The sequence below is a fragment of the Pongo abelii genome, chromosome 4 (genome assembly GCF_028885655.2).
Source record: "Pongo abelii isolate AG06213 chromosome 4, NHGRI_mPonAbe1-v2.0_pri, whole genome shotgun sequence".
Lineage (NCBI taxonomy): Eukaryota > Metazoa > Chordata > Mammalia > Primates > Hominidae > Pongo > Pongo abelii.
Genome location: NC_071989.2, coordinates 179,985,571 through 180,012,326, shown reverse-complemented (window position 1 = coordinate 180,012,326; position 26,756 = coordinate 179,985,571). Strand labels below are relative to the sequence as shown.

The following is a 26,756-nucleotide window of genomic DNA, read 5'->3' as shown; positions in this document are numbered from 1 at the left end:
AACCATGTCGTTATTACTTATGCCTAGAAAAATAATGTAAATGCCTATAATTTCAATTTTCATGTGCCTCTGTACTTAAGAGCTCAAGGTCTGAAACACTTGTCTATAATTCATTAGCTATTATTGACAGTCATTTATTCTGAGGTTTCATTTCCTCATCCCTAAAACTGGTATGATACTTGCTTTACGTAGTTGTTATAATGACCAAAGTAAATAAAGTATCCAGCATACTGGTACATGGTAGGCCTTTGATACAGTCTATACTTCATTCCTTATTGAATGCTAACAAATGCAAAGAGAAAGGCTTCTTCTTCTAAGGAAAAAAAAGTCATGTTTTGGACAGATACTGGCAATTTACTAAGACGAGAAGACCATGCTTGAATATATCCCAAACTTGAATTATAACTGTAAAAGCAAATTTGCAATAATTAATATTTGTGATGGGTATAAAATCTTATCTATAAAGGATAGGGCAGAACATTTGGTTCAGACTGTATCACCAACAGCAATAATAGCCTGGGTTCCAAGGCCTCACTATCTAACAAGAGCACTTATTTACTGAACATCCAGTTAGGGATCTAGAGCTGTATCGTTGTACTCTAACAATATTTTTTTCTTCAATTACTGTTTAAATATTTGAAACTACATTCTGGCAGAAAATTCTATGAAAAAGAGACGAGTCTTACTTTTAAGAATCACCTATCATCTTGAGAGAGGGGCTCTACAAACATTCTACTAAAAATATAGAGCACAGAAGACAAAAAAATGGAAGCTCTATTATCATTAAAAACCAAAAGTAAACTCATGGCCATAACAGGTAGAAATTTAACACCTCTATTTCCAATACAGCATATGAAAAAGATTTGAAACTAATGATAGGACCTTGTATATTTCAAGCAATCTGCATCTGCTGGTATTTCACCAATAAGTTTGAATTTCTTAGTCTTGATTTTACTTTGAAGGCATGCAAATTACGCATTTTTATATGACATACTAAATAGGTATAAAAGAAAACAAAGAGTTAACCAAAAAATGAAAGTATATAAAACCCAAGACAGATATGCCAGGTATTCTGTGCTACAGGCATTATTCAGCGTTAGGTCATCAACCATAATGTTTAAAATGAACTCTTGAATAAGGATGCAATCATAAAAAAATTGAGTGACTTAGTTGAATGTTGGCAGTAGCAAAAGTCAGAATAGGCACTCCTGTCAAACAAGCACTGTGATTTCAGCCTCCTCTTAATTAATTTAACCAATTCTCCAGTTTAGGCTTTTTGCTTGATCAAAGTATATATCTTTACTTTTTTTTTTTTTTTTTTTGAGATGGAGTCTTGCTCTATCTCAGTCTACACTCCATCCCAGGCTGGAGTGTAGTGGTGCGATCTCAGCTCACTGCAAACTCCACCTCCCGGGTTCACGCCATTCTCCTCCCTCAGCCTCCCAAGAAGCTGGGACTACAGGTGCCCGACATCACGCCTGATTAATTTTTTGTATTTTTTTTTTTTTTTTTAGTAGAGATGGGGTTTCACCATGTTAGCCAGGATGGTCTTGATCTCCTGACTTTGTGATCCGCCCACCTCAGCCTCCCAAAGTGCTGAGATTACAGGTGTGAGGCACCATGCCCAGCCTATCTTTACATTTTTAACTTCCCATTCTTAATAAACCAACTTTAAATACTAACTCAGTTGAACTTGTAAGTCTGAGTATACTTTGTTTTCACTGAGAAAGAGATCTTATCTTGGCCTGGATTTAGGAAATCATGCTATAGTGAAAGGTCCTCTCTGACACATTTATTTTTAGTAAAGAGTAGGGAAAGGAAAAAAGAAACATTTTTAGGGATTCTGCAAATGTTTCTTAAATGAATGTTATGAGGAAGAATCAGGTAGAGGTGAGTAAGTACAGCCTATCATGGGAAGAGAATGGCCTCAGAGCTGTCCTGATATGATCAAACAGCCAAAGATAGTTTCTGCTTTTCATTAATTCATTCAGTTTTCATAAAACTTAATTAGATTAAAGGGTGGGAGTAAGACACAGGTAGTGTGGGATATTCTGGACTTGGAATAGCTTTTCGTGTCTTCATGACACATGGATCTACCCTTCACAGTAACGTAAGGGGTAGGACGAAGAGGTCCTTGGATACAAAGCAGATGTCTACCTCAAAATACTCAGGAACTTTTTTTAAGTTGGTTATAATTTATATACAATAAAATTCAACCTTCTCAAAAGCATAGAGGTTTATGAGTTTTGACAAATGCATATGGATGTGTAACTACTACCACAACAAAAGTTTCCATTACTGCAAAATGCTCCATTGTGCCTTGTTGTACAAACCTCTCAGCCCACTCCCATCCCTGTACTCAGGATTCTTAAGTTTGGCAGGACATGTTCTCAAACAGAAAAAGACTGAGCATCAAAAGGACTTGGGGTGGGGTTTTATAAACTGGAGTATGACATGATATCTGCTCTTTATAGCCTAAACTCTGCTAACAGAAGAGGTGGCTAATCTAGTGTTGGGTATATGTACTCAGTTGTAGTTCCAGCTCCATCACTTAGCACAGTATAGCTTATTCTTTTATTCCTTTAATAAACATTGAACTGAATTTGATTAATGTGAGCTTGATAAATATTCCAATATGTGTCGAGTACTGTGCCAGATGCTGGAATGGACAAAATCAAACATGATCCCTATCCTCATGGAAGTTACAGTTCTAGTGAAAGAGACAGATATTAATTTAATAATCACACAAACATTATTACAAACTGTGTGAGTTGCTATAATGGAAAAGTACAAGGTGCTGTGAAAGTATATAAAAAGATAACATAACCTAGCCTGGGAGATCAGGGAGGGCTTCCATGAGGAGGTGAAACTTAAGCAGAGAGCTGAGGGGTAAGCAGGAAATAACGGTGAAAGGGGAAGGTTGGGAGAAACAGAAAAGAATGTTCCTGACTGAAAAAGTGATATATGTAAAGTCCTGGAGTTATAAGAGAGTTTGTGCTGCTGAGGATCTTAAAGAAGACCAGTGGGCTAGCTAGAAGAGTGGGGTTTACATGAAGGTAAAGAGGAAAATTGAGGCTAGGCCAGTAAGGGCCACATACCTATGTAAAATTGGGTTTTATCCTAAAAACAATAGAAAGTTATTTAAACAGGCAGAAAGGCAAAATCAGGTTTATATTTTTGAAGACTACCCTGGCTACAATTGTACAATGCCCAATAGTAGGCTGAAAGCAGGGGGAAGGTGAGAATAGAGTCAGGATTCAAGTTAGGGGTATAATGTAATATCCCAAGTAAAACAGATGGTCGCTTGGAGTTGGGCTATAGAGGAGACAGAAACAGATAGATTGGTGACATATTTATGAGGCAAAATATATATATTAGAACTTGGTAGAGAGTAAGGAAGAAATGAAATAAAAATGATTCCTAGGTTTCTGGCTTATACTAGAATGGTGCCATCCATCAAGACAAGCGACAATTAAAGAAGATCAGGTTTATTACAATAAATATCGCTGAATGCCTACCATGGGCCAAGCACTGAGGATTCTGAAAGAAAGATAAGTATGTAGATAAGTCTCATACAATGGGATAAAAACCTAAGCACAGAAAGAAAAGATGCTCATGCCAACAATGGGGTAGGGTAGGGAAGAGATGGATGGAGAAGACTTTCAGGATTTTGTAACTATATAAAATTATTTTAATAAGAAAAGAATCCTAATCTACCAAATGAGGGAACTATCTCTACTTCAAAGGAATGCTACCCGAAAAGCGGGTGGGGCTACAGTTGCTGCCTATTTTTTTAAACTTTGCATTTGAAATAATTTCATTTTTAAATTGTTATTTACAATTTTTTTAAATTTAAAATTTATTATTTTTCTTTTTTCTTAAAGAGACAGGGTCTCAGTGTGTTGCCCAGGCTGAAGTGCAAGTGGCATGATCACAGCTCATCGTAGCTTTGAACTCTTGGGCTCGAGTGATTCTGCTGTCTCAAGTAGCTGGCACTACAGGTGCATGCCACCATTTCTCAGCCAATTTTTCCATTTTTTGCAGAGATGACGTCTCATTATGTCGTCCGGGATAGTTTTGAATTCGTGGCCTCATGTGATCCTCCTGAGTGCTTCTGCCTCCCGAAGTGTTGGGATTACTAGTGTGAACCATTGCACCTGGCCTGGCATAATTTTAGATATACAGAAACGTTGCAAATATAGTACAAAGAATTCCTATATACCATCCATTTAGTTTTCCCTAAGGTTAACATCCTATACAACCATGGCATATTTGTCAAAAATCAAAATTTTGTTGGGGAAATAGGAAGAAGCGTTCAGGTGGAGTTTTGTGTCCCTTTCACTGTTGCTTTCGTTCTCCAAGACTGCACTATGAAGGATGCTTTCTCAGGACTCTTTTTTTTTTGCAGTAGGGAAGGGTAGGAGAAACTGCCTGGTGGGACTGTGATAAAAGAGCCTGCAAGAGGGTATAAAATCTCCATATATCTAAGGCCATCTGGGGCTTCACTTTCTCTTGCCAGCCCACACTCGGCCTCTACCAATTTATTAACTATCTAGCCCAGTTATTCTTACAGCATTCATGAGTCAACCTTAGGTAAGAAAGTGCTCATATTCCTTTTTTCCTAGCAAGCATCTATCTCTGCTTACATTTCTGGCTATTTGGTTGTCCTTCCACTTCAGTTCTCTGGCAGATTCAAGAAAAGTCATAAGCTTGCAGTTTTCCCAGCTTTATTGTTGTTTCGGGGGTGAAAGTGATGCTCTTTCCAGCTTTCTAGGCTCCAAATGGAAACTGGAAGTCCTATGTTGTTTTTAATCCTAGAATTTGGGTCTAAAAGTTCTCAAGGGCAATCTAGTTCATTCTTTATTTTACAAGTGAGAATACTAAAGCTCTAAAAGAAATAACTGACTTCTGAATATTTAGTGATAGAGTCAGGGCAATTCTACTTATTTACAAAGTGACTCAGTGTGTGTGTATATATATATATATCATATATCACACTACTTATGGATATAGAGTAGATATATATTTACTTATTTACACAGTGACTCAGTATTTGGGGTGACATATAGGAAATCCCAGATATTAAAAAAGTAGAGATAAAATAAAATGAGACACAACGACCAGTTATAATATAAAGTTGAATCAGAGTGGGAGGAATACAAGGATAAAAATTCATGAAAGTAGATTATAAATGTTACATGCAATTGTACAGTTGAACCATAAATTGGTGGCAAATTTTCAGATGGCCAAAGTAAAAAGGGAAAGATTATTTTATAGTTTATCAATTAGGGGAATACACACACACACACACACACACACACACACACACACACACATCTCAAGTAAACAGAAGCATTTCCTAGTGCTAAATTAAGAAGTTTCTCTTATGTGGCTTCATGCAGGGGCCACTAAGAAATATAATGAGGCAATACTTTCAATGACAACCCTGTAGCAAAAGTAGTGTCCAAGTTTATACAAATGCTGGAGTTAGACCCTGGATGGAAGTGTTCAGTCTTCAAATCTAAATCTATTTACCCCACCATGCAGTCTATACTACAGCAATTCCCTAGGATAGATGTCTATTATGCAAACTGCTAATGAGCACTGGTAACTCAGTTACTATCAAAATAGGATGTCTGGAGTTACAAAACTTTCAAATTGGAAGAGACCTCATCAACTTGTCCCATCATCTCATTTTGGAAATGAAATAGAACATAATATACTTTCAAGTGGAAAAATATATATTAAGTATAGGCAAGTTAAATTCCTATCCAGTTTAAAAAGAAGTCTTAAAACCCAGCCAAGGTAAGATATTCTCTCTTTAAGATGCTACTGATGTCAAAAATAGAACTTTATAAATATTTTAAAATAATTCTCAGGAATCAGAAGCAGAAGAAAAGGAAAACAAAAGCCAGCCACAAGTCTTCCTGCACTACTGAAAAAGGTCAAGATCTAGACAAAAACTGAGAGAAACCATGAAGAAAAAGAAAACGAAGAGTTACTTTAGGGATAAGATTTCCTACAACCACTCAAACGACAAAACTTCACAGTTCCAAGTTTCAAGTCTATGATGAATTTTTATTTAATTGTGTACATCAAGCGGAAAATTAATTTCTAAATCTCTAATTAGTCACCAAAGGCAGAGCGAGATAGAAAAGACCTAAGCTAGGAAGTAACACATATCTACATACACCAAAAACACTTAAAGAGGCTCCAGTTCATAAGACTATAATTAGAAATAAGAGACTCTCCTAAGACAATAATCTGAGTCTTGCTTTTAAAGAGTCCTGATAGCACAGCGTCTGAAAAGATACAAGATTCATTTTTGATCCTGCTCAAATGTGTTTGCTGCTAAAAGTCCTGAAAGATGACCTCTTTATAATATAATCTTACCTAAAGTGAGTCCTGCATTATGAACCCAGGAGACAGAATTAGAGACTCTAGCTTTCTCTCTTTCAAGAAAAGAAAAGAAAAAAGAAAAAAAAAGGTGAGAAAATCCGAGTAAAATGAAAATTTTATATAAAATACGTATAACACACACATAGACATATATTATAAACATGAACATCCAGTTGATATTCTTGGGTATCTTGAAATGGAGAAAATAATTTCGCTTCCCACTTGGCATTCTCATGTTTGAATAAAAAAATTTGTGAATAATACTCATGTGAAAATACCCTTATACAAATTAAAAGGAAAAAATGTTATTTTGAATCTATAATACTGCAGCCTTTCAGTTGGGATGCTGGTTGATCTTAATGAGAGAAATTATTTGATTCAAGTATCAACTAAATAGTAATTAAGATGAACATAAATGCATGAAAAGAAAATTAACTGTATATGACAAGTGCATGCCTCATAGCACCTGTCCTCACATGTAGAAAAGAACATCAGCCTTTGACTGATTATTTCTTTTTGACATGATTTATCACCCAGTATTCTTTAAACTTGATAAAGCAAATTAATCTTTGATTGCAGGCGGCACTGGAGGTTGCCATTAGTCATGTAGTTTGGTGAGGTTCCTTGTGTTTCATTTACCAGGCACACAGAAAGAGAGCCCAGAAGCAATTGCCTCAGCTAGGACTTCTTTCCCAATCCACCCAGGAGAAATGATCAAAGAATTCAATATACGGTATTTTAAATTACTTCTATAGAACTGACCAGTAAAGAGAAAAAAGAATTTTCTCTTTACTCTATTTTTATAATTATTTTTTAACCAAGGACAAAGGAAGACTTGTAACTTGTGATTTCAACATTAACAACTCAAAGTGATTTTTGTTTGTTGTGGGGCAAGGGGTCAGGGTGGAGAGTAATTATAATTTTTAAAACTGCTATCTTAAGAAAGGGTATTTAGGAATTGACTATGCAGGAATACAGAAATAGCAAATAAATATTCCATACTGAAAATATTCCCATAGGTTCAGGTACCAAAATGCTCCAGTTTATTAAAACCATTGTCTCCACCTTTTAAAATACTGAAGAAATATTTTCTAGATTAGTGAATATTCCATCCTAATGCATTATCCAATTTTTGCTTTTTAAAAAAGTCAGTAAACAATGATAAGAAATCATAACTTTTTAAAATTATTCTTTTTTTTTTTTTGAGACGGAATCTCATTCTGTTGCCCAGGCTGGAGTGCAGTGGCGTGATCTCAGCTCACTGCAACCTGCACCTCCCGGGTTCAACTGATTCTCCTCCCTCAGCCTCCCGGGTAGCTGGGATTACAGGTGTGAACCACCATGCCTGGCTAATTTTTTTTTTTTTTTGTATTTTTAGTAGAGACAGGTTTCACCATGTTGGCCAGGCTGGTCTCGAACTCCTCACCTCAAGTTATCCACCCATCTCAGCCTCCCAGAGTGCTGGGATTACAGGTGTGAGCCACCACGCCCAGCCTTAAACTTTTCTCTTTACTTACTTACTTTTCTGTTTGGGGAATTTAATTTATTTTTATTTTATTTGAGACAGGATCTCACCCTGTCACCCTGGCTGGAGTGCAGTGGCACAATCTCAGCTCACTACAACCTCTGCTTCCCAGGGTCAAATGGTTCTCCAGCCTCAGCCTCCCCTGTAGCTGGGACTACAGGCGTGAGCCACCAACGCCCAGTCAATTTTTGTATTTTTTGTAGAGATAGGGTTTTGCCACGTTGCCCAGGCTGGTCTTGAACTCCTGAGCTCAAAGCAATCCATCTGCCTCGACCTGGGCCTCTTATTTTATAATTTAATATTCAAAAGAGCATTACACTAGCCTAATGCTCACTATTACTCACCCTAATACCTCAGTGTGCAAGAGTAAGATTTATTTGACAAAATAACTATTAGGGAAAAATGTTTGAGTTAGAACTTAGGGTTTTCTACTTTTAGTCCCTTACTTAACTGATAATGCCTGTCAGAGACATTTCCCACAATTTCAAAAACAGATTCTTTGACTATGCCAACCATTAACAAATCATCACTTCATATATAATCTGATTATTTCAATGAAAAATTTCTTCAATCTAGCCATAAGTACAGGATAGATATTTGATCCCTCTGAAAGATGATAATCCTTATTAGGCTAAATACTGTATCTTCTAAAATTGCTGGAAAAACAATGTGAACAAACTACTAGAAAACTTAATAAAATCCCAATATTTATGATCATCTCAATTCCCAGTTAGTCTTCATGGAAGGCATTTCTACACCTAAAGGGGAAGAAGAGCCCACTGGGTAATGTATGTCCATCTTTTAACAATGGTTTATTTTAGAAAGGAATCCAAAGAATATATGAATAACCATTAAAAATAGCATATTCCATTTAGGACTTTAGGACTTATGCAATAAGTATTCATTTTCAAAAAATAATATTTCATGAAAATTAACTGAGGTAGGGTTAACATCAATGTTTCAAGTATTTATCTTAGATGGTACCATTTGTTCATAGAACAAAATTCATTAAATGATCCAAATGTGCAAATAAAGGCAGTACATGTATAGATACTTAAAAGACCTTTCTCTTAAATAAAATGTAAAAGCAGCTCCTGATGCATTACAACGCACAGCCACAACCTGAAAGCTCAAGTACAATGCTCTTTTTCAAAATAAGAACTGTTAGTGTTCCTACTCCAATGTTTGGGAAATCACATTCACCAGACTCCTGGTCATACACTTAAGCACAAAGAAATACAGTAACTAGGTTTCTGTCAATTTTCCTACCATCTAAATATGAGCTGAAAATTCCGGGTAGCCTATGCCCACATGGGTTTAGCAATTCTATGATCTTTTCAGGCATTTATGAAAATTCTGCAAAAATATAATTTCCTAAAAACAATCTTTTATTTTCTCTTAGTATATAGGAAAGTTTGTTGAAACTATAATTTTATAAATAAATTAAAGAATTAGGAATAAATCTTTACACATGAAGAATTAGGAAAAAATCTTTACATAATGATACTTGAAATGCATGAAGTTGGCAAATACTGTCTTGTCACTAATTGCAAACAAAATGTATCAAGTTATTTGGCATTTTTTATAGAAACTTTAAAAAGCTAATTAACTATTAACCATAATAGTCACATCGGAGTTCTGAAAACTATGTATCTCCTTACAGCAAATTATGTCAGATATAAGCAAATAATATGTGTAAATGTATTTTTTTCAAAAAATGTAACTCCACATTATTTTAACATGTTAGCTTAATTTATTAAAAGACAAACATTTGGCCAGGCGTGGTGGCTCAAGCCTGTAATCCCAGCACTTTGGGAGGCTGAGGTGGGTGGATCACAAGGTCAGGAGTTCGAGACCAGCCTGGCCAACATTGTGAAACCCTGTCTCTACTAAAAATACAAAAATTAGCCAACTGTGGTGGCGGGCCCCTGTAGTCCCAGCTACTCGGGAGGCTGAGGCAGAAGAATCACTTGAAACCAGAAGGCGGAAGTTGCAGTGAGCCGAGATCATGCCACTGCACTCCAGCCTGGGCAACAAGAGCGAAACCCCGTCTCAAAAGAAAAGACAAACATTCTGACTAATCTCAAGAATTATTTAACAAACAATTTAGTTGAAACATATTTTCTTCTGGAATAATAAATTACTATAGCTTAGAAAATCAGAGTAAACAAAAAGAGTTGAAAAACTGTCAGTACAGAGTCAATGAAAGGACTTCAAACAAAGTTTTTTTTTTTTCTTGAGATAGGGTCTTGCTCTGTTGCCCAGGCTAGAGTGCAGTGGTGTGATCAGGGTTCACTGCAGCCTCAAACTCTAAGGCTGAAAGGATTCTCCTGCCTCAGCCTCCTGAATAGCTGGGACTGCAGGCATGCACCACCATACCTGGCTAATTTTTAAGTTTTTTGTAGAGATGGGGTCCCCCTATGTTCCCTAGACTGGTCTTGAACTCCTGGGTTTGTGTGATCCTCCCATCTCAGCCTCCCAAAGTGTCTGGATTACATGCATGAGCTACCCTGCTCAGCCCAAATAAACTATTATCAAAACAAATTTTAGTCTTTTCCCTGCAGACAATTAAAAAAAAAATTAAAGTCAGAAAAACAACTTGCTCCATAATAATAATTTAAGCCAGCCTTCCTTCCTTTGTTCCTTCCCTTACCTCCTTCCTTCTTTTCTCTCCTCTTTCCTTCCTTCCCTCCTTCCTTCCCTTGGGTGCGGGGTAGGGCTTGGAAGAGTAAAGAAGGATATTTCAGGATAGAATAAATTTAGTAGGATAATTAAAAGTGTCTTTCCCTTTATAAAAACTTTAGTTGTAACTTACATGTTTATTTAAAGCAAGTTCACATGTAAGAATCTATTATTTATATATAAATATACATTTACTGCTTGGCTCCATTGAGAAACTATAAATTTCATCTATTGAACATTAGCAAAAAATTACATGTGTTTATCATCTGGAATATTCTCAGATTAATAGAGATAAATGACAAAACATAATCAGTAGCAGCTCTGCAACTTAATCATTGCATCTGAGCTATAGGAAGCACTTAATTACTCTCATTTACTAGGTTCAATCTAATGAGAAAGCATTAGCCAAATGAAAAGAATGCAGTACAAACAAACAAAATAGTTATACCATCATTAAAAAGAAACTCTGACAGTGCAGGTGACAGCATAGGCAGGATAAATTACCATAATGTTCTAAATGCTGAGCTGTCAGCATGCTAATGCCATGATCAGCTACCCTGGGAATCTCTGCACTATAGCTGTCAGAAACAGGTATCATAAATCACCTCTCTCTACTGTACTGCTCATTATCACAGCTATAGTATACATGTTTTTCAGCATACTTCAGTACAAATTTGAAAGCAACACTTATTCTTATGAGTGGGTCTCTTTACTCTTGCAGACACTGTAGACAATCCTTGCCTAATAAATGGATATTTTATTTTGCAATAATGAACTACTGGATCTTAGAACATGATAGGCCTCTGCTTTTAATTCATAAGCCATCTGAATGAACAGACTGCAAAAACAGCACATTTTCCCAAGCTGTACGATACAGTAGCAGTGGGCTAGGTAAATTAACATTATTCCATCTAAAGGAATCCCACTATTTGCAAGCTATTTCTGGATCTGGAAAGCAATAGTAGCAGATATAAATGGAACCACTTGCAATGCTTAGAAACCTTTATGACATAATCTTAATATTTTTAAGGAAAATTTTATATTTTATATGGAAAAATAACATATTTTGAGAGCTTACTACAGGTAATCTCCTTTAATCCTTGTAACAGCCTTGTGAGTTACATATTACTATTGTAAATTTGTAGACAAGAAAGCTGAGGATCTGAGTTTGAAAAATTCGCCCAAAGGCTACTAAGTGACAGAACCATATGCGAACCCAATTCTGTGTAACTGAAAAGTTCATGCCCTTATTATTGCTAGAGTTAGCAAAGGAATTCCGAAGACAAAAGTCTCTGAACATGTGAAACATAACAAATTTCTTTAAATAATCATAAACATGTATACTATAGTTTTATTAGAAATAAAATGCTATAACACTCCTAATTTCTATTCACCAAAAGTAGCTAGAAGGGAAACTAGCTTTTCATCTTCACAACATAACTTGTAATACAATTATACAAAGATAACAGTCAATTTGATGGTGTATCTGTATTCTCAAAATACTTCTTAATAAAAAGCATCTGACATATTTTACAAATAAAATGGTGTTTCTACATATATATAAAAAAGTATTTTTTTGGTCGGGTGTGGGGCCGATCACCTGAGGTCGGGATTTCGAGGCCAGTCTGGCCAACATGCAGAAACCCCGTCTCTGCTAAAAATACAAAATTAGCCAGGCATAGTGGCGCATGCCTGTAGTCCCAGCTACTTGGGAGGCTGAGGCAGGAGAATCACCTGAACCCCAGAGGCGGAGGTTGTAGTGAGCCGAGATCATGCCATTGCACTCCAGCCTGAGCAAGAAGAGCGAAACTCTGTCTCAAAAAAAAAAAAAAAAAAGTCTTTTTAAAGTATTCTGATTGAGCATATTTTAAAATTGTGAGAAAAAAGAAAATATTATAATATATTCAGGGAGAAAAGCTAAATTTCCAAAGAAAATGAAAACGATGAATGACATTTTCTAATAATCTGTTTGCAATTTCTTCTCCTGTGCTTATTCCAAGAGAGTGATATTTCTTACTATAATTTCTTGTATTTTGGTGGGTGGTTAGTGATGGGGGAGGAGAGTGTTCCAAGAATTGTTTTAATGTTCTTATGCAAAGTACAATTTAGTTGTATGCTGAAGCTTCGGTGAGTTTTACTTCAACAATGATATAGTTCTTCCATGCTGTAACCAGAATACCTATTATTGTGAATTTAAGTCCTTCCCTTAACATGTACACCACAGACCATGATTTTCCTTTTAAAAAGTAGAGCCCTGACACCAAATAGATTTGCAAAATGTCCATTTTCTTTTCTCACGTTGCACAAATTAGTTTCATTATTTTTGTAGAATTTTTATTGTTTTCTGGCTCCATCTAATACTATTCATATGATTGTGAAAGATAACAACATAACTCACTTCTGGGGGCCTATCCTGTTCTAAGCATTCTGCACATTGGAACAGAGAAACTCTACAAGCCCAGAGGGTGGAATTGGACCTGGGTCAGTCTAGGACAAAGCCAGTATGACAACTATGCATGATAAGGTGTGACTCTGATTTCTTAGATTGTCATAAAGAGAAAATTCTCTATAAATTTCATACTAATTTATTTCTGTGACATAATTTCACAGAATTGCTCATTGGAAATGGTAGCTTTGGTGGCCACTGGTTAACAGTCCCATTAGACACAATTTAGAAATGGTGAGAAGAGTTCTGAAGCTGCAATGCCTAGCCAAACGGCTAGGCACAGAATGCCTGTCACCTCCCCTGACCCACAGAAGTTGCTCTGGGCTTGACTACAGTGTCAGATTGAAGCCAGCGGTGGCGATATAGGGATGGGTTGGGTCACGGGGTGAGCAGAAGGAAGAGGAAGCTGTTTTCTAAGCTAAAAGTCCACACAGCTTTAATTAATTATAACTTAGCTATCTGAAATATCACCCCAGTCAGGTAGTAGAAACTGATTGCATTTTTGCAACAAATGTGTGGTAAAAGAATTGCTATAAATTGTTTCCTACTGATCTACATTGTAATTTCAGAAACTGATAAAATTGTATTTTCATTTTGATTGATTTTCAGAAACAATGACAGCTAGACTTGTTGCTTTATGTCTCTCTACCCATTCTTCCCTCTTTCCCTTTCAACGTGAGGTTAAGGATTTTAAAAACCTTTAAGACGCCGGGCAGGCTCTGTAATAGAGAATGGTGATGGGGGTTGGGGAGAGAGACAGGATACAGTGACTATCCTTGAGGAGTTCACCAACTAAAGTAGGAACTTAATCTCTTCAACTGTATTATATGCTCATTAAAGGCAGGGCTAGAACTAATTTATTTATACTGGTATTCTTTATAAGCACTCATTAATATCTATTGAAAGAATAAATAGGCAAATATATTAGTTGCCATTTATATAAAGTGTAGAGGGCAGAGTTTCCATTATTGCAATTCATGTCCAAATTTTTTTTGGGGGAGGTCTTGACTTTTATTTTTTTATTAATAAAATAATCATTGTATATATTTATGAGGTACACATGATATTTTGATACATGAATAAAATGTGTAATGATAAAATCAAGATATTTAGGATATCCAGCACCTCAAACATTTGTCACTTCTTTGTGATGGGAATATTTCAAATCCTCTCTTGTAGCTATCTTGAAATATATGACACATTGTTGGTAGCTATAGTCATCTTATTGTACTATCAAACACTAGAACTTATTCCTTTATATAACTAGGTTTCTACCCATTAACCCCTCTGGGGGTTCATCCCGTCCCTTCCATTCTCAGCCTCTGGTAGTCATCATTCTACTTTAGATCTCCATGAGATCAATTTTTTTAGCTCTCACATATGAGAAAGAACATGAGATAACTGTCCTTCTGTGACTGCTTGTTTGACTTAATATAATGACCTCCAGTTTCATCTAATGGAATGAATGGATGCTTCGATGACATGATTTCACTCTTTTTTTCATAGCTGAATGGCATTCCATTGTGTATATATACAACATTTTCTTTATCCATTCATTCATTGATGGATACTTAGGTTGATTCCATATCTTGGCTATTGCTAATAGTGCCACAATAAACATGAATGTACAGATGTCTCTTTGATATACTGATATTCTTTTTTTTTGAGATGGAGTCTCACTGTCACCCAGGCTGGAGTGCAGTGGCGTGATCTCGGCTCACTGCAAGCTCTGCCTTCCAGGTTCACGCCATTCTCCTGCCTCAGCCTCCCAAGTAGCTGGGACTACAGGCACCCGCCACCACATCTGGCTAATTTTTTGTATTTTTAGTAGAGACGGGGTTTCACTGTGTTAGCCAGGATGGTCTCGATCTCCTGCTCGTGATCTGCCTGCCTCGGCCTCCCAAAGTGCTGGGATTACAGGTGTGAGCCACCGTGCCCGGCCTGATATTCTTTCCTTTAGATAAATTCCCAGTAATGAGATTGCTGAATCATATGGTAGTTCTATTTTTGTTTATCGAGAAACCTCTATACTATTTTTCTACAATGGTTGTACTAATTAACTTTCCCAGAGTGTATGACAGTTCCCTTTTCACCTCATCTTTTTCAGCATTTGTTATTTATTGTCTTTTTGATAATAACCATTCTAACTGCAATGAGAAGACATTTCATTGTGGTTTTGATTTGCATTTCATGGATGATCAGTAATAGTGAAGATTTTTTTCATATACTTTTTGGCTATTTGTATGTCTTGAGAAATGTCTATTCAAATCCTTTGCCCATGTTTTAATAAAACTATTTTTTTTCCTGTTGTTTACATTCCTTGCATATTCTGGATATAAGTAACTTGTCAGATGAATAGTTTGCAAATATTTTCTCCCATTCTGCAGGTCGTCTCATCTTTGTCTTGTTCCAGTTATTAGAGAAAAGACATTCAACTTTCCCCAGTTCAGTATGTTAGCTGTGGGTTTGTCATATATAGCTTTTCTTATGTTGAGATATATTCCTTCTGTAACAAATTTATTGAGAATTTTTATCACGAAGGCATGTTGAATTTTATCAAATGTTTTTCTGCATCTATTGAGAGGATCATATGGCTTTTGCCCTTCATTCTGTTGATGTGATGTATCACGTTCATTTATTTACATATGATGAACCATCCTTGCATCCCTGGGATAAATCCTGCTTGATTATGGTGTATTATCTTTTGATGTGCTGTTTGGTTTGCAAGTATTTTGTTGAGGGTTTTTGCATCTATGTTCATCAGAAATACTGGCCTATAGTTTTTATGTTTTCTCGTGTTCTTGTCTGGTTTTGGTATCAAGGTATTGCCGACCTTACAGAATGTCTTAGAAAGAATTCTCTCCATTTCAATTTTCTGAAATAGTCTGAAAAGCATTGGTGTGAGATATTAGATCATCTTTATAAGTTTGGTAAAATTCAGTACTAAAGCCATGCAGTCCTGGGCTCTTCTTTTTTGGGAGACTTTTTATTACTGATTCAGTCTTGTTACTTGTTATTGGTCTGTTCAGGTTTTCTACTTTTTCTTGGGTCAATTTGGGTAGGTTGTATGCGTATAGAAATTTATCCAATTTTGTCTAGGCTTTCCAATTTTGTTAGCGTATTTTTGTTCATAATGGTCTCAAATGATCCTTGGTATTTCTGTGGTATCAGTGTAATGTCTCCTCTTTTGTTTCTGGATTTATTTATTTGGGTTTTCTCTCTTTGGTCCCTGGTTAGTTTAGCTAGCAGCTTATCAATTTTATTTATATTTTCAGAAAACCAACTTTTTATTTCATTGATATTTTGTATTTTTATTTTAGTTTCTATTATGTTTAATTCTGCTCTGATCTTAATTATTTCTGTCCTTCAACTAATTTGGGGTTTGTTCTTATTTTTCTAGTTCCTTGATGTGCATCATTTGGTTGTTTATTTGAAATCTTTCTACTTTTTTGATGTAGGAGTTTATTGCTATAAAATTCCTTCTCAGACTGCTGCTACAGTATCACATAGGTTTTGGTATGTTTTGTTTCCATTTTCATTTGACTCAAGAGTTTTTAAAAATTTCCTTCTTTATTTATCCATTGACCCAGTGGTTATTCAGGAGCATAATGTTTACACTGCATGTATTTGTACAGTTTGCAAAGTTCTTCTCATTACTAATTTCTAGTTTTATCCCATTGTGGTCAATTATGATATGTGGCATAATTTCAATTTTTAAAAATTTACGGCCAGGCACAGTGGCTCACACCTGCAATCCCAGCACTTTGGGAGGCCAAGGCGGGCGGACCACGAGGTCAGGAGTTTGAGACCAGCCTGGCCAACATGGTGAAACTCCATCTCTACTAAAAATACAAAAAAATAGCCAAGTGTGGTGGTGCGTGCTTGTAGTCCCAGTTACTCTGGAGGCTGAGGCAGAATTGCTTGAACCCAGGAGGCAGAGGTTGCAGTGAGCCGAGATCGTGCCATTACACTCTAGCCTGGGCGACAGAGCAAGACTCCGTCCCAAAAAAAAAAAAAATTTTACTGAGATTGTTTTTGTGTGTCTTAACATGTGGCGATCCTGGGAGTGTGTTCCAAGTGCTGATAAAAAGAATGTATACTTTGCAGGTATTGGGCTAAATGTTCTGTAAATGTCTGTTAGGTCCATTTGGTCTACAGTGCAGATCAAATCCAATGTTTCTTTGTGGATTTTTTGCCTAAATAATCTGTTGAATGCTGAAAGCACAGCGTTAAACACCAATACAATAATAGCTGGGGACTTCATCATTCTCTTTAGCCTTAATAGTATTTGCTGTATATATCTCAGTGCTCCATTGTTGAGTGCATATATATTTACAACTATTATATCCTTTTGTTGCACTCATCTCTTTATCATTTTATAATGGCCTTCTTTGTCTCTCTTTTTTTTTCCCCTTTGTTTGATATACAGTTCCTTCTGGCAGCTTTTGGTTACTGTGTGCGTGGAATATCTTTTTCCATCCCTTCACTTTCTTTCTTTTTTTTTTTTTTTTGATACATAGTCTCACTCTGTCACCCACGCTGGAGTGCACTGGTGTGATCTCAGCTCACTGCAACCTCCACCTACTGGGTTCAAGTGATTCTCATGCCTCAGCCTCCCGAGTAGCTGGGATTATAGGCATCTGTCACCACACCTGGCTAATTTTTGTATTTTTTCAATAGAGATGGGGTTTCGCCATGTTGGCCAGGCTGGTTTTGAACTCCTGACCTCAGGTGATCTGCCCTGCCCGCCTTGGCCTCCCAAAGTGTTGGGATTACAGGCGTGAGCCACCGCGCCCAGCCCATCCCTTTACTTTCAATCTATGTGTCTACAGGCAAAGTGAGTTTCTTGTAGGCAGCATATAGTTGGGTCCTACTTTTTATGTCCATTCAGCCAATCTATATCTTTTAATTGGAGAAATTTAAACAGTTTACATTCAAGGTTATAACTGACAGGTGATGACTTACTCCTACCACTTTATTAGTTTCCGATTGTTTTGTATATCCTTTGTTCTGGTCTTCCTCTTTTGTTGTTTACATTTATGATTTGGTGGTTCTTTTTGTAGTGATGATTGACTCCCTTCTTTTTTGTGTGTATCTGCTCTACCAGTGAGTTTTATACTTTCATGTGTCTTCATAACAGTAGATACTGTCCCATATAAACATTCCCTTATATGTTAACTGAACACTTTTGTTGTTTTTTATAATTATCTTTAGGTTTTTGACTTTTGACAGTTTGACTATGATGTGATCTGGAGAAGACCTTTTGGGTTGAATATATTAGGGGATCTTTGAGTTTCCTGTATCTGGAAGTCTGTATCTTTTTGCAAGACATATATTTTGCAAGATTAGTTTTCAGCTAGTATTTCGTTAAATAGGTTTTCTATGACTTTTCCATCTCTTCCCCTTCTAAAAATTAACAAAAGTAGGAAATCTGGTTACTTTATGGCATCTCATATGGTATACCGGGTTTCTTCATTAATTTTTATTCTTTTATCTTTTCTTTCTCTGCCTATATAATTTCAAGCAACCTGTCTTCAAGTTCAGATACTCTTTCTTCTGCTTGATCTAGTGTATTGCTGAAGCTCTTGACTGCCTTTTTTAAAATTTCCTTCACTGAATTCTTTGGTTTCATGATGTTGTGCCATCTATCTTTTTGATAAATTTCTCATTGAGATCATGAATTGTTTTCCTGATTTCTTGTTATTGTTTATCTGTGTTTTCTTGTATCATCATTATTTTGAATTCTTTTTAAGGCATTTTATAGATTTTCTTTTCTTTGGGATCTGTTACTTTAGAGAATTAATGTGCTCCTTTGGAATTACCATGTTTCCCTGCTTTTTCATGTTTCTCATGTCCTTATGTTGATATCTCTGCATCTTGGTAAGTTGCTCCTTTTAATTATACAGACTACCCTCCACAGGGAAATAGTTTCTGTAGTGTTGGTTAAGTAGAGTGCTTTGGCTTTTGATTCTGGGGAGGTGCAGTAATGTGCTCCCTGCATGGGTGCAGTAGCCAATTCCTTTGGCTGTTCCTTACAGTGGTGCCTGTAAGTTCCTCCGTGGTTTAGGCCACAGTTGTTAGTGGAGGCTGTGGTGAGGCTTTGCTTAAGATGGGGACACCAGGTGGGTTAGCTCTTAGGCAACCATGCAGTAGCAGGCCATGTTCGCCAGTTCTTGGGCCCCTAGGGAATGTATGTGGGTGCCAATGGTGGGCAGGTATTGACAGGCCACTCCTCGGGCCTCCAGGTGGTGTGTTTAGAAGTAGCAGTGGCAGTGGGGTGGGCATTTTATCAACCCTCTAGGCAATGTCTATGACACGAGCAGTGGCAGTAGCAGTGGAAAGGCAACCACCTAACTTAAACCCTTGATCCCCCAAATGACATACATGTGTGCCAGCGTTGGCATTGGCAGTTTGGGTGAGCTGGGTCCTGGTAGCTGTGTGTGGGTGCTGGCATCTGGTGTACAAGTCAGGCCAATCCCTGGATGGTACACATAGGAAGCAGTGATGGTGAGCAGGGCAGGTATGTCCTTGGGTCCCTGGATGACATGTGTGGGTACCAGCAGGTGGCATGTGCCTGTATTCAGGTGCATTGGTGGTGCACATGGGTGCTAGCTCTGGTGGGTCAATCCCCAGGGCCTCTGAAGGCACATGCGGGTATGCCAGCACCCCTACCAGTGGCAGGGGCAGGGTTACTGTCTACGGCAGCAACACCAGGGAGGCAGTTCTCAGGCTCTGGGGAGTGCATGCTTTGGCTCCCTTTGTCCCAGGGCCACTCTCCTACCCCTGGTGTGCTGCACTGCCTGTTTCATATGGTGCAGAGGACTGCATTAGCTAGAGTTTTGGGAACCTGGCTGCACCACTGGGTCCAGTCAGCATCACAGCACTGAAGCCCTCTGAGTGGACATGGGAGGATGCCAGTAGGACTCCAGGTATGTGGGGATACAAAGGCTGCTGGGCTCCAGGGCAGAATGTAATCTGGCAGTGGCTGGGCTCCCAAAATGGCACTATGCTGCAGCTTTTTGCAGGGAGGGGTGTGAGAAACAGTACAAACTCCCTCTCTAGAACAATGCCACTGCGTGGACTACAAGTAGCTTCCTATACTACTCTCAGGGCCTCCAAAGGCCAAGGGGCACTCCTATGGCTAGGACTGCAGGAGTCTGCAGTGGGAACATGGACTGTTACAGATCTCTTGCTTGCCTTTTATTTGCAGTGTGGTGTTCCTCCTGGCTCTGAGCCAATCCTGGCCAGGCTGGCTGCTTCACTTCCTCCTACTGTGCCTCAGAGGTTCCCTGTCACTTCCATGCTAAACTCCAGTGTTTTTTCCTAGAAGCTCTATTCAGTGTGTATTTATACTTTACTATTTTGGTCCCTTATTTGTGGAAGAGGCGAGTGTAGGGCACCTGTAGTCAGCCATCTTGAAGTCACACTCAAAGCACACTTTCAAACTTTCTTGAAATACACAGGCAAGACGTCAGCAAGACAGCTGACTAGACACACCTGATGCTCGTTGACTCCAAAAGAAAAAAACCAAGGCAATAAATAAACAGATATGATTTGACTGGAGTGATGAAAGGAGAGCACTAGAGTACAGCAGGGGAGTGCAGACAGACCTGTGGGGACTGGAAGTCCAGGAGGGCAGCATTGAGGCACCAGTGACCTCTGCACTCTATCTTCCCTGTGTGGACTGGATCTGCCTAGAGCCATGAGGGAGGTCCTATTGCAGGGAAAACGTAAGCAGAAGAACCCCACCAGCCCCCAATGCCACCAAAAACAATGGCAGTCCTTACTACAGGAGAATGCAACAGTCCTCTCAATCCCTGAGCCCAGTTTAAAGTATTGCTGGAAATTCATGCAGCTGCACTGCCCTGAGTAAGGAATACAACTCTCCCACCCTCTACTCACCCCACAAATCAAGCTGCTGTAGCACAGTGCCATCTTGAGATCAGAGGCACCTCTGGAGTGTGCCCTTCTAGGCAGGGGTGGGGGTGTGGTGGGGGTGAGTAACTACTGCATTTATCCAGCACTGCAGCTCCCATCTTCTTTTCAGCAAGCCCACACCAGTGGCTGAACACCACACACCTAGTTGCATGGAGCCTGGTCCCAGGAGTGGCTGTGACTCTGGTCCTGCGCAGTAGGAAAACCACCTCCCACTGTCCTCACTTCTACCCAGAACAACAGTCTGGCAGTCTCACCCGGTGTGAACCCGCCCTTCAGCCTAACAAACTGCTGCATGTTCTGCCCTGAGTGGGAGCTCTCAAGCCTCTGAACAGCCAACATGCTACTGGGCCAGCAGAACAGCGAATCAGCCAACTCAGAACCTGAGAAGCAGCCCTGTAGCACCCCAAGCTCTGCAGATAAGTTCCTGACCTGCGCAACGGCCCTGTGCCTGCAACAGGTCCTGAGAAACAGCTCCGCGGGTGCTCTTGGAAGATACAACCCTGTCTGGCAGAGCAGCCTCGCACTTGCGTTCCAGGCCTGAATAGCAGCCCCACAGGCTGCCCCTGGCACACATGCCCTCAGACTGGTGGAGCAGTTATGCACCCATGTCCCAAGCCTGAGAAATAGCCCCAAGGGCCACTCCTGGCAAGCACACCCCCAGGACAGCTGAGGAACTGTGTGCACATGCTCCTGGTCAGAGTAACAACCCATAGCCCCAATACCAGCTCCAAATTGGCAGACCCACTGTGGCACACATATGCTCCTAACATGAGAAACAGCCTTTTGAGCCCACCCTCAGCAGAGCTGGACCACCGCCACCATAAAGTCTCTCATTCTAGGCCACTGAGACACTTGCATACACGACTAGCGTGGATTACAGCTAAAGAAGGAACACAGAAGTCACTGCTGCATCCACATAAAACCAAAGCCACCAAACCATAACAAACCCATTCATATGAATAAATCTTTGTCTATCAATGAAAAATTCATACAAGTAAATCATTGTCTGTCAAACCGACTTCATAAAATTGGAAGAGGCAATTCTGAAACCAGATGTATAGAAATCAACCTAGGGACACACCAAACATGAAAAAGTAAGGAAACATAACATGTCTAAAGGAATACAATAATTCACCAGTAACAGACTCCAATCACAAGGAAATATATGAAATGCCAGAAAAATAATTCACAGCAATATTCCTAAGAAAACTCAGTGAGATACAAGAGAATACAGCTAGACAATTCAAGAAAATCAAGAAAACAATTCCCAATTTGAATGAGAAATTCAATTAAGAGACAGCATAAAAAGAACAGACTACAGCTAAAGAAGTCAATGAGTGAAATGAAAAATACAATTGACAGCTTCACAGACTAGACCAAGGAGAAGAAAGAATTTCCAACCCAAATGTCCAACAATGATAGACTGGATTAAGAAAATGTGGCACATATACACCATGGAATACTATGCAGCCATAAAAAAGGATGAGTTCATGTCCTTTGTAGGGACATGGATGAAATTGGAAATCATCATTCTCAGTAAACTATCGCAAGGACAAAAAAGCAAACACCACATGTTCTCACTCATAGATGGGAATTGAACAATGAGACACATGGACACAGGAAGGGGAACATCACACTCTGGGGACTGTTGTGGGGTGGGGGGAGGGGGGAGGGATAGCATTAGGAGATATACCTAATGCTAAATGACGAGTTAATGGGTGCAGCACACCAGCATGGCACATGTATACGTATGTAACTAACCTGCACATTGTGCACATGTACCCTAAAACTTAAAGTATAATTAAAAAAAAAAAAAGAAAATGCCAATGACATTCTTCACAGAAATAGAAAAAAAATCCTAAAATTCGTATGGAAGCACAAAGACCCCAAATATAGCCAAAATGACATTGAGTAAAAAGAATAAAGCTGCAGGCATTAGACTACCAGACTTCAAAATGTAATACAAAGCTGTAGTAAGCTAAACGGTATGGTACTGGCATACAAACAGAAAGATGGACCAATAAAACAGAATAGAGAACCCCCAAATTAATCCAAATTAATGCTGAAGTATAAAACTAGACCTCCAACTCTCACTTTATATGACAATCAACTCAAAATAGATCAAAGACCTAAATGTAAGACCTAAAACAATAAAACTACCAGACGAAAACACTTCAGGACATTGGTCTGGGAAATATTTTATGCGTAAGACCTCAAAATCACAGGCAACAGAAACAAAAGTAAATAAATGGGATTATATCAAATTAAATACCTTCTGCACAGCAAAGGAAACAATCAATAGAGTGAACAGACAACCTACAGGATGGGAGAAAATAATGGCAAACTATTAATTGGCAAGGGATTAATATCTAGAATATACAAGGAACTCTAACATCACAACAGCAAAACAACAACAACAACAAAACCCCACAAATAATGCAATTAGAAAATGGGCAAAGAGGCCAGGTGCAGTGGCTCACGTCTGTAATCCCAGCACTTTGGGAGGCTGAGGCAGGTAGATCACAAGGTCAGGAGTTCAAGACTAGCCTGGCCAACATGGTGAAACCCCATCTCTACTAAAAATACAAAGATTAGCTGGGCCTCATGGTGTGCATCTGTAATCCTAGCTACTCGGGAGGCTGAGGCAAGAGAATCGCTTGAACCTGGGAGAAGGAGGTTGCAGTGAGCCAAACCATTGCACTCCAGCCTGGGCAACAGAGCAAGACTCCATCCCCAAAAAATAATAATAATAAAAAAAGAAAATCGGCAAATAATCTGAACAGACATTTCTCAAGAGAAGACATACAAATGGCCAACAAACATATTTAATCACTAATCATCAGGGAAATGCAAATCAAAACCACAATGAAATATCATTTCATCCCATTAGGATGGCTATTATCAAAAAGAACAAAAAAAATGCTGGTGGGAATGTGGACAAAATACTGTTTATATACTGTTGGTGGGAATGTGATAGTATAGCCACTACGGAGAAAATATGGAGGTTCCTCAAAATACTACAAATAGAACTACCTTATGATTTGACAATCCTATTACTGGTACTTTACCAAATGAAAGGATATCAGTAGATCAAAGGGACATCTGCACCACCACCCGTGCCGCCATGTTTGTTGCAGCACTATTCATAACAGCCAAGATATGGAATCAGCCTATATGTCCATTCGTGGATAAATGGATAAAGAAAATGTGGTACACATACACAACGGAATATTATTCATCCATAAAACAGAAGGAAATCCTATCATTCACGGAATCATGGATGGAACTGCAGGCATTATGTTAAGTGAAATAAGCCCAAACTGAAAGTGAAACACTGCATGTTCTCACTCACATGTGGAGGCTAAGAAAGAGTTGGTCTCATAGAAGTAAAAAGTAGAATAGAGAATACTAAAGGCTGGGAAAGGCTAGGGAGAATAGGAAGATAAGGAGAGATTTGTTAAAAACACACCCACACACACAAAATTACAGCTAGATAGGAGGAATAAATTCTAATTATAGTAGAATGGCTATAGTTAACAATAATATATTATACAATTTTAAATAGAAGATATTGTATATTCCCAAGAAATGACAAATGTTTGAGATGATGGATATGCTAAAAATCCTGATCTGATCACTATACATTATATGTATCACAACATCTCTATGTGCCCCATAAATATGTACAATTATTATGTGTCAATTAGAAAATGTTTTAAAACAGGGAAAAACAAGAATTTTAAAAAAAGAAATCAACAGGCTAGTAAGACAGTGCTCAGGACTCTGGCCATCACACCAGTGTTATTAATATTTTAATTCCCATTCTTGGAATACTTCTCCCCATCTTTCTACCATCCATCATCATTTTGATAAACATAAAGTTCTCAAATCATACCAGAGATTCTAGTCCCTCTTAGTAGAAGATGGGAGGGCAGGGGCAACTTGCCCCTTCCCCAGAAAAAAAAAATCACAGTATCTTTACCAGTCAGGAATATTTCATTGAGTTTTATTTCAGTAATAGCTGGTGTTATGAAAATACATTTTTTATTTTCCAAAAATTAGCAATACATTGTATACTTTTCTAACTACATCTCCCTCCTCCTCTAACAGGAATACCAAGCCAAGAAATCTTAAAATTTACCTGTCTTTAATTCTCTCTACAAGAAGTTAGTAAAACTGATCATTAATCTATACAACATTTAAAAATTCAAAACAAAGCCACAATTTCATTAAAATGTACCTCTTTATTCATGTCTATTTTTACTGGGCCCTAGAAACTCCACATAATCTAAATGGCTGGGCTAGGACTCAGATACTGTTCCAGGTTAGCGTGACACTGTGCATCTCAAAAGATGTTATTAAGTTCAGGGTAATACCAAGTTCATACTTCATTAGAATAAAATTTTTAGTAGTAAAAATTTTGCTAGCAAGTTTTAGATTTTTAACTTTGTTTCTGGACAAACTGTCATCTATTAATTCTAAGCTAACGATATTTACCACATGGGAGTCCCACTTCCCCTTTCCCGTGAAATACCAGTAATGTGATACTTGTTAGAATCCCGTTAGATTGTGCACTAAGTAAGTATATAAGTAAGGCAGACCTATAAAGCATTCCTAGCTGCAAAAATTTAAACTGCGATCAGTTTGTTCAGCATAAAAAGGGGTATACGTCCACTGTAATATTTGGATATGCAGTCTAGTTATTTAAAATCTACACCTACATGTTTCACAACTTTCTGGGAAATTTAGGATACTGTTCTTTTTGATGATCACATGTACAAACTCATGGCAATTAACTTTGTCTTAGAGTGAACAGTCTCTGTGTCCACTATATACATAGACAATATTATCTCATTTTATCTTGAGAGAGATTAGAAATAGAATAGTCATTGTTTTATGAAATACTTTATCATTGTATTAGATCTCAATAATTTCCATTTCATAATGGGAGTAGAATTTGCTAATATACTACACTCATATCAAATAGGCTACATTTTATTCACATAGAATCAATGATAATTATCATTCATCAAGAACAAAAAAGATGTTATTTTTAAGAAGTTTAATAGTAGCTTGGCAAAAATCTCTTTCATTTGTTTTCTTTTTTTATCTCCCCTAACATAAAGTTTTTGTTTTGTTTCGTTTTAGAGACAGGGTCTTGCTCTGTGACCGAGGTTGGAGTGCAGCGGCATAATCATAGCTAACCGCATTCTTGAACTCCCGGCTGCAAACATCCTCCCAAGCAGTTGGGCCTATAGGCGCACACCACCATGTTCAGCCACTTTCAAAATTTTTTTGTAGAGACACGGTCTCACTAAACTGCCATGGCTGGTTTCAAACTCCTGGCCTCAAGTGATCCTCCTGCCTTGGCTTCCCAAAGCGCTAGGATTACAGGCTTGAGCTACCATACCTGGCCACTCATAAGATTTTTAAAAACCAAGACCACATTTAGTCTGTGTCCCTGGTACTTAAGCAAAGGGTCTGGCATATGATGAACAACTGTTTGTTAAATGAAATAAATAAACAGTTCTGTTAGAAACCATCTAGGGTGCCATACTCTATAATGCTTCTAAAATGCTGGCAAATATATTATTCAATAAACTGTATTAAAACATTCAACCATTTCATTATCTAAGAAAGAAAACAGAATATTCCCTCTTTGTGGCTGGATAAACTTTTGGAGATAGTGATATACCAGTTGTCATACCAGTGATATACTGAAATATAAACATTTACACCCAATCTGCTTTAATTATAAAATCATTC

General features: G+C 38.0%; 1 protein-coding gene across 13 annotated transcripts in view; it reads right to left on the bottom strand.

Moving 5' to 3' along the window:
- RANBP17 (RAN binding protein 17) overlaps positions 1–26,756 on the bottom strand; it is a 434,785-nt gene that overhangs the window by 156,505 nt on the left and 251,524 nt on the right. For 7 of the 13 annotated variants that reach the window (XM_054556222.2, XM_054556228.2, XM_054556220.2 and 4 more), the window contains one exon: positions 10,578–10,643. The exons of the other annotated variants lie outside the window; for them this stretch is intronic. In XM_054556222.2, the coding sequence (XP_054412197.1) occupies positions 10,578–10,643 (66 nt within the window). The remainder of the gene's footprint in view (positions 1–10,577; positions 10,644–26,756) is intronic. 13 annotated transcript variants of the gene reach the window in all.